The sequence below is a fragment of the Neovison vison genome, chromosome 2 (assembly GCF_020171115.1).
Source record: "Neovison vison isolate M4711 chromosome 2, ASM_NN_V1, whole genome shotgun sequence".
Taxonomy (NCBI): domain Eukaryota; kingdom Metazoa; phylum Chordata; class Mammalia; order Carnivora; family Mustelidae; genus Neogale; species Neogale vison.
The window spans coordinates 239,408,593-239,417,503 of record NC_058092.1 but is presented as its reverse complement, the minus strand read 5'-3'; the positions used below and the strand labels follow the sequence as shown (position 1 = coordinate 239,417,503).

The following is an 8,911-nucleotide window of genomic DNA, read 5'->3' as shown; positions in this document are numbered from 1 at the left end:
AGCTCTGGCTCCGCAGGGACAGGGCCAGCTGCTCCCAGCCCCACCACGTGCCTTTCTGTGGACGGGGACGCACGCAGCCCCAAGCCCTGAGACCCTTCCGCCCCGTGGGGACGGTGCAGAGAGCCAGCCTGGGTCTGGACGCCCGAGAGGACAGACGCCGGGAGCCCCAGCGGCCCGTGCGCCCCCCGGCCGCCCCGTGCAGTCCAGCAGCACCCCCAGCCCCCGCTGATGCGGCACGACCCCCGTTCGCCTCGGCCTGGGCCCCGCCCTGACCCTCGCGCCGCAGACAGCCTCGGTCCGCTCCGGCTCCTCTCAGCAGCCAGCTGTGCCCCCACCCTGAGGACCCCCCGTGCTTACCTGAAAGTACCTCTGCCCACGAGGCCCGTGGCCACGTCTTGGCCACGCTGCCACACTGGGGCTTCTGAGACCCGGGTGCGGGGGCAAGAGCATTTCTCCTGGGCTGGCTGGTGGCCACGTGGGGGACAGCGAAGGGCGCCTGCTCCCGACAGCACGGTGGCTGGTGGAAGAGGGGGGCTCCAGCCGTGGGCCAGGCATGACTCTCCCGAGGCCCCGGCCTCTGAGGAAGCCTAGGACGTCAGGATGCAGGTGCCTGGTCGAGGTGGGCGGGCAGACGCCCCCGACGACGTCCTATGGGGTGGCCCTGCCCCGGGCTGCGGGCAGGCAGTCGCCTTCCTTGGTGTGTGCCCCGGGGGAGCCCAGCCTCTGCCCTGCCCGCCGAGCCCCAGAACTAACCCGAGGCGCCACCTGCAGGAAAGCTGGGGTCACGGCCCTGAGACCTGCTGGGTATGTGCGCGGGGCCAGCTCCGGGAGCAGGCCCGGGGTGGGGACACTTGGCCACGACCCCACCCCCACCGTCCCAACTCCCAGCACAATCTCTGCTCCCTGCTGGGGGCCTCCTGGCCCTTCCTTCACCTCTTCCTCCCTCCCCCTCCCAGGGCTGCTGGGCAGAGGAGGGGGTCCTAGGACACACCATCCAGGCCGTCAGGCACAGGAACTAGGGAAGGGGAGACCTGATCACGCAGCAGGGGGGCACCAAGATGTCCGTCAGGGGCCAGGAAGGACTCCCCTGCCCTAGGCCAAGTCTACAAGGCCCGGGTAAGGAGCAGGGCCAAGCTAGGACAGGCCTCTAGTCTGACCCCTACTGCCCCGAACTCCCGCAGCGTCGCAAGGCCCAGCCAGTCGGCTCTGCGGCCGGCCACGCGGACCGGCATCCCAACAGTTCTTAGGAGGAGGGAGAAGGAAACCGCTGGCTAAGCCAAGCGAGGGGTAAGAATGAGGGGTGAGGAGTGTCCCCGGGAAGGCGGCCTCTGCCCCAGGCTCCCTCCCCTCTAGGCCAATCCACCCGCCTCCCCTGTGTGGAGCTTGGGAGTGGGGCAAGCTCTGGAGGCTGTGTGGGGTCCCCGGGTGAGGGACCAGCTGGTCCCCTCAAGGGCAGCGGCTCGGGAACCGCACACCAGGGTCTGCTGGGGCTCACTGGACCCAAGGCCTGGTCTAACAACCTCCCTCCCACCCAGAGGTCAAGGAGCTGAGAAGTCAAATGAAGGACATTTTCAAGGTTAAAGCCTGGAATTTAACGCTCAACCAGCTGGCCCTGCAGAGAGGAAACCGGGCCGGGCCTGCCCGGCCTGGGTGAGGCTGGCTGCGAAGGGCAGGGGCAGAGGCGGGCCAGCAGGAAAGGGAGCCGCGGGAAGGAGCAGTGTAGGGGCTGGGGGGGCAGGGAGGGCGCTCACGGACTTCCAGCCCTCCCTCCACCGAAACGCAGGAGGCAGCGGATACAAGGTCACATGGGTGACCGGGGCGGCAGGGGTGCGGGGAACAGGGGCTGACACGCAAACACGCCGCCCGCCTGATGGGCAGAGACGGGCCCGGGAGGGAAAATTGCACGCCGGTTCCCAGACTCTCTCTTTTAATCCACCTTAAACCCTGCGCAGCCTTCAAAGAGCCGCAGACGAGGCCTGGTGGCGTCGGACCCCCAGACGCCCGTGGAAGGGGCCCCGGTGGGCTCCGGAGCGGCTCAACCAGCTTCTGGGGACTGAAGGTTCCGGCACAAGTGTCTGTCGGGGTCCTCGGACGCAGACTACTTCAGTTCACACCAGGAACCGCAAGGCTGGGAGGCAGGCGGCCAGAGTGGCCGGTGTCCGGCGAGAGCGCCCAGCCGGCGGCTTCGCGTCCAAGTCGGCCCCAGGCTCACGTGCCTCGCTTCGTCCTGCAGCTTTCTAGCCTTTTGGGAGAAAGGGAGGGGTGAGCGTGAGCGGGCTGCGGTCCAGACGCACGGACCGGCGCACAGGACAGCAGCACTCTGGCCCCAGAGCCGGAGCCCGCCTTCCCCGAGGGGCCTACTCGTCCCGGGACTTCTGAGCAGCGGGGCCGGCTGAGCGCACCTCTGTCCTTCGGAGGACAACGGTCTCTTTGGTCAGCCGTGAGCTGCTCCTCCCGGGGTCCCGTCAGGGCCCTGCCTGGCCCCTTGGCCGGCAGCTGCTGGAGTAAGCGCCCGGTGACGGAGGGATAGAGGCTCTCCTGCGCGCACGGCCGGGGTCGGCCCCCTCCCTGCCCACGATCCCCCTCCCGATCACGCCTGACCCGGGAGGGCAGGGCTGCAACTGCCCCCTCGCCCTACAGACACAGCCACAGGACCCGGGGTCCCTGACCGCTGAGGGAGATCCCACGTTCCTCGCCAGTCCACTGGGCCCTTGGGGGGACGGAGTGGCCAGCATGGAGGAGCAGGTCTTCCCTGCCTCTGCCCTGAGAGACGCTGGCCCGTGGGAACCTGTGTTTGCTGCACTGTGCCTGTCCCATCCCCCAAGGAGGGACCCGTCCTCCGAGCTCCCCCATGTTCCTCTGTTCGGCCTCCCTGGGGTGTGACCTGGACGCCGCCTGCAGCCCAGCACCGGAGGTCCCCGTGCATAGAGCCGTCACAGCCGGGGACATTCAGGCAATGTCACGAAGACTAGGATAGCTCTCACCCAGCCCTGCACAGCCCCAAATCCGCCGGTAACTCTTCATTCCCCCAAACTTCTCGAAGAGCCCACTACTGGCCAGAGCCCCGGTCCACTAGTACATGCTGTGTGCGCCATGTGGGTTCTCCCGGGAACGATGACCCTTACTGCGCCCCCAGAGGTCACACGCCTTGCGAGGGGGCACCGGGCTTGCCCCCGGGGCGACTGTAGCTGCTGCCCATCCAGCAGTGTCCACCGCAGACCGCTTCTTCCCCGTAGAAATCGGCGTTGTCTGTGGGTTAAGAACTGCTCCTTCGGAAGGCTTCCCCTGTCTCTGACACACCCGTGACGCCGTCCGCAATGTCCTCTGCCCTTGGCTGGGGGCTCAGCCTCCTCTGCCTGCCCAGGAGACACCCTGCAGGCTCCTCGCCGCACTCCGGCCTGGTGACCTGCATAGCGGGTGGCCTGGGGGCTCCCAGGCGCTCTCTTGGTCAGCGTCTTTTGTTCTGGAATATCTACTCCTCTTTCCTGCTCTGCTGCCTTGTTTGGAGAAACGCGTTCTGCGGTGGCTTCCCAAGGAAAGCTGTGTGGAAAGTGCTGTGTCTGCGACCCCGCCCGCGAATGCCCCGGTCCTCTGCGGGCGCCTGGCCTGGGGACTGGAGCACAGCACTCCCCCGCCCCCCGGGGAGGAGTCCACTCCGTCTCCTCTCCCCCGGCCCTTCCCGTGCGCCCTTCCAGCCATCTCAGGTCTCGGTTTCAGATCAGAAAACAGAGGCTTCCTTCCTGTAGAGCCGTCTTCATGGCCCACCCGCCGGGACACTGGTCACGATCCAGGAACCGACAGGGTGTGTCGTCGCCTGGGTTCCGCAGTGCCCGCCAGGGCTCACTGTTGTGTTGGACAGGGGCAGGTGTCCGTCACTGCGCGGTCACAGCGGCTCCGCTGCCCCGAGCGCCCTGCCCCTCCCTCCCGGCAACCACCGGTCCTGTGTCTGCGGAGTTGGGCCTCTTCCAGAACGTCATACAGCCGTCCCCCTTCTCCGCTTGGCTCTCTCACCTGGCTCTCTCACGTGCATTTGTGGTTCCCTCAGGTCTTTCTAGGGCAGGGTAGCTCATTCCTTTTTAACACCAGATGATATTCCGTGGGACCCGTAGGCCGGGCGTCTCGGCTGTTCCTGGTGACGGAGTAAAGCTGCCGCAGACACCCGTGAGCAGCTTTAGCGGGGACCGAAGTTTTCAGCTCTTCAGGTAACTGCCAAGGAGCACAGCTGCTGAGTCTCCAGGTAAGAGCACACTTGACTGTAACAAGTTACCACACTGTCGGACCCAGTGCTGGCACGTGGGACTCCCGCGTCCCCACCAGTGGTGAAGGAGAACTCCGGCTGCTCGTGCCCTCACCGGCCTCTGGCGGGTCAGTGACTAGGGTCAGAGCCGTCCGCACGCATGTGAGTGTTCACGGGCAGTCCCCTAATGACGTACACCAGCGGCATCTTTTCCAGCACTTCATGCCTCTGCATCTTTTCTGGTGAGGCGTCTGCTCAGACCGGATGCTTGAGCTCTGTTTTCTTTCTACAGTCTGGGTAGCAGCCCTTTATCCAGTGGTGTGTTTTACAAGTATTTTCTCCAAGTTTCTGTCTTGTCTTGTTCTTTTCACAGCATCTTTCATGGAGAAAACATTTTATATTTTAAAAGAAGTCAAGTTACCAATTTTTTGTGCAATACCTTTGGTGGTGTTCTATGTAAAAACTCCCTGCCAGCCCGAGGTCACCTGCCCTTTCTCCTGTTGTACTTCCCAGTGTTGCCGTTTCACGTCTTACATTTCGGCCTGTGATGCGCGCCGGGTCAGCTTCCGTGAAGGTGCGCGGTCTGGCTCTCGACTCCCCATCTCGCACGTGTCCCAGCACCATCTGCTGAAGACGCCGCCGTCGCTCCGTCCCGCGTCCGTCACTGTCGTCCCTGGGTCTGTTTCTCTGATCCACTGGCCCGTCTGTCTACTTCTTCACCCACGCCACACCGTCCTCATTACCGCACTTCGCAGGGAGCCTTGAGGCCGGGCAACGCCAGTCTCCGAGCTTGTGCCTCCCCTTCAGGGTCCGTGAGATTGAGCCCGTGTGTCCTCTCCATCCGAACGTCAGCATCGGGCGTCGACAGCCGCGGCACAGCTTGCTGGGATCCTGCCTGGGACGGTGCGGAATCTCGGGTCTCCCCATCCATGAACATGGGATTCCTCTCCACTCACTTGGCTCTTTGATTTTGGCATCAGAGATTTATTTTTCTCAGATGGATCCTGACATATTTTGTTAGATTTGTATCTAGCACCAGGTTCTTAAATTGAAATCCCACTCAGTTGCGGATGTACTGGTAAGCAATTGGCTTTTATATATTAATCTTAGACCCCGCAATGTTGCCATGACCACTTCTCAGTTGCAGGAATTTTTTGTCAATTCTTTTGGGTTTTCTACATAGACAATGATGTCATTTGAAAACAAAAACAGTCTTAGCTCTTCTTAATCTGTGTATCTTTTACTTTTCTTGTCTTGTTGCAAAAGCTAGGACTTCCCACATGATGCTGGAGAGATGTTCAGAAGCGACGTCCCTGCCTTGTTCCTGACCTTCAGGAGAAAGGGTGGTTCTAGTTTCTCACCACGAAGGATGACGTTCACTGTAGCTGTACGTTCCTTATTAAGTCGAGGAAGTTCCACTGGTTTCCTTGTTTGCTAAAAGCGGTTATCACAGATAGGTGTTGGTTTTGTCAAATGTTTCTTTCTGCATCCACTAACGTGATCATGTTATTTTTCTTCTTTATTTTTACATAAATTCACCTTCAAATGCTGAATCACCCTTGCATACCTGGGATAAATGGCACTTGGTCATGGTGTCTAATTCTTGTTATATGTTGTTAAGTTTCATTTGCTAATTTTTTTGAGGATTTTTAAAAAAGATTTTATTTATTCATTTGACAGACAGAGATCACAAGTAGGCAGAGAGGCAGCAGAGAGAGAGGGGGAAGCAGGCTCCCCGCTGAGCCGAGAGCCCGATGCGGGGCTCGATCCCACGACCCTGAGATCACGACCCGAGCCGAAGGCAGAGGCTTAACCCACTGAGCTACCAGGCGCCCCTTTTTGAGGACTTTTGCACCAACGTTCGGGAGAAACTGTAGTTCTTCCCTCATGTGACACCTTCGTTCTGATATCAGGGAAAAGCTGGCTTCATGGAATGAATGATGATTCTTTTTCTCTCTGTCTGTGTTTTCTGGAAGAGATTATAGAGAGCGGGTATAATTTCTTCCTTAAATGTTTGATAGAATTCACCAGTGAACCCAGTGGAAAATTATTACTGATTCAATTTCTTTAATGGCTACCCATCCATTCAGATCATCTATTCCTTCTTGTGTGGGCTCTGGCAGGTGGCGTCTTTCTGGGAACTGGTCCATTTCGTGTTAGGTTATCAGGCTTGGGAGCACAGAGCTCTTCCTAACACCAAACAGACTTTTGCTCCACAATGTGAAGCTTGAGACACAGACGTTTAGAAGCCGTAGGTCGGGTTCGGGGTATTTAAGGAGGAGGTTACAGCTGTAGACAACGGATCTGGAGAGAATAAAGCTGATCCGAGGGCAGGAACAGTTCTCTGGGCTGGGAAGGAAAAGATTCTGAGAGGAGGGGAGAGTCTGATGGGGGGATCCCCATGGCCCTCTGCCTGTACGCCCTCTTCCCCTGCCCCACCCCAGGCCCACGGAGACAGGTGACAATGGAGCCGTCCAACGGGCTCTGTAGGCAGCTTCGGTGCGGAGCCGCTGCACCAGGGGTGAGACCGGCAGGCCAGAGCGCGGCCGGACGGGGAGAGCGGGCAGGCTCTCCTGCACCCCTGGGCAGCAAGGGCACGGAAGCATCTGGGCCAGCCCACACAGACTCTCTGAGTCGGTCACTCTAGGGAGGGAGCATCTGGGTGGGTAACTTCATCGTTCAGGGCGGGAAGCTGCCATCACTCTCAGGACCCCGACCCCTTCTGCACACACAGCAGGCACCTACCAGGACCTGCGGACGGATGCACATGGCCAGCGGCTGCGTAAGAAGAGGCCGGCCTCCGCAGCACACCAACACCGGCGAGCCTGCGGCCTGGCCGCAGCCTCTCACGGCCCCACCAGGCTCTGCTGGGCACGAAGCGTCAGCGAGGACCCCACAGGCGCGTCCCTAGCGTCTCCACTGATCACGTGGTGGCACAATGCATCTGTGGGCTCGGTTGCCGCGGAAACAGTCCGCCGTCCTCTAACCGGGATCCCGGGCAAGCCGGTAAACGGTCCCGTGATCGGAGAGAACACGCGCTATGAAGAGGTGCGGCTCGTTCCCAGGCTCCTCCCAGAACAGTGTATTTTTACACACAGCCAACAAATACTCACAGCCTCCCGATCCCGTGCGGCCGGCCCGATTCCCTCGAGGCGCTCCATCCCCTGAAACCGTCCTCTGCGCTTCTGTGCCTTCTGAGTCTGCGGTTTCAGGTTTTCTTCCGGACCCCCCTCTCGGAGGGCGCTGGGGACACGAAGGGGAGGGAGAGGACTTTACGCGTCGTGTCGAGCCCCAGCGGCGACTCCGCCAGCACGGGGGAGAGCATGTTGCTTTTCCCTCCGGGCCACCCGTGGTCCCGGGACTCAGGAGCAGTCATGATGCGCGACGGCGCAGTGACGTGCCACGAGAGGCCACGAGAGGCCACGAGAGGCCACCTGCTCCCCCTCCAGGCAGCAGCTCGGACAGGCCTAGGTGTTTAGAAGCGGCGAGAACACACACTATGTTGTCAACGTCAGGTCTGGGTAAGAAACGACACGTTCAGGACGGAAAGCTACACGCAGGGGAAGGTCTCTGTTTCCGCAGGAAACAGAGTTGTAGCAGATCCTTAAACAGGATGTATTAGACCAGGATTTTAGACACACTTGCTCTGCCAACATCAGGGATTTGGATGATACATATTCTTGTCTTTAAATACAAGGACGCTGAGAGGGCAGAGCGTTCTGGAAGGGCGTGTGGCAGGGGCGGCCGTGCCCGGCGTGCACCCTGGCCCTGGAGCCAGCCCGGAGTCCGCTGGGAATGCAACCAGCTCCCCCTGGCCGGGTCCTCCCTGAAGGCCCGGCCCCACCCCTGCAGCAGGGTCTATGCTGGCTTGGCAAGCTCCTCCCAGCAGCCCCCCAACCCTGCCCCCCAGAGACCCCAAGTGTCCACACCTCTGACCCTGACTATAGGGTGTCGGAGGCTGGGGCTTTCTGACAGCGACACTCATGAGCCGTGAAGGGACATTTGCTGTCCGTGTTCATCTAAATCACTCCACGTGGCCGGAGGTTCATCCCATGTGCGGACCGGCGAGGCTGTCCCCAAGTGCTCTAGGCACGAAGGAGGCATAACTCCCCAGAAAGAACAGCCCTTCACAGTTCACGCATCCCAGGCCTCTCGCGTCACACCTAGTGTGCAGGGCACTGGAACACACAGCACGTGCAGGCCAGACGGTCGGGCCGGTCCCCTGACAAGGCCCCCCACACCCACAGCTCCCTTCCACTTGGGCTTTTGGCGCCCAGAGCGGGGCTGGTGCAGGTCAGAAGGGAGCAGCTGGAGAAGCATGAAGGGCCCAGGAGACGGTGCCCAAGCCCCAGGGTCTTCCAGCAGTGTCCCCGGCTGCCCGTGGCCCCCCAGCGAGTCTGGGGGGAGGTGCTGGGTGCAGAGCGGTGGAATCACAGCTCAGTGCCTTGTGTGCAGAGGCAAGAAGTGAGCGGTTCCTTGGCAAAATGCACGTGCGCACAGATTTAGTTCGGGTGGGTCACCATGCCAACAGCGCCTGGCAGCGGGTGAGGGGCTCAGCGGGCATTCCCGGGGGCCAGACACTAGGTCGGCATCGGGACCGAGCGGGCACGCCCCCGCAGCGTGAACACAGGTGACGACAGAGACGCAGGCCCCCCAGCAGCCGTGGTCGCTGCA

The 8,911-nt window shown here is 61.2% G+C and overlaps 1 protein-coding gene and 1 long non-coding RNA gene across 2 annotated transcripts in view; one reads left to right on the top strand and one right to left on the bottom strand.

Moving 5' to 3' along the window:
- Positions 1 to 2,040: 2,040 nt before the first annotated feature.
- LRRC27 (leucine rich repeat containing 27) overlaps positions 2,041 to 8,911 on the bottom strand; it is a 33,611-nt gene continuing 26,740 nt past the window's right edge. The window contains 2 exon segments of the mRNA XM_044240765.1: positions 2,041 to 2,242; positions 7,351 to 7,480. Of these exon segments, the coding sequence (XP_044096700.1) occupies positions 2,099 to 2,242; positions 7,351 to 7,480 (274 nt within the window). The 3' untranslated portion in view covers positions 2,041 to 2,098.
- On the top strand, positions 2,200 to 5,946 carry LOC122901231. The gene is made up of 3 exons (XR_006383382.1): positions 2,200 to 5,315; positions 5,504 to 5,624; positions 5,918 to 5,946. It is a non-coding gene; the product is annotated as an uncharacterized LOC122901231 (long non-coding RNA).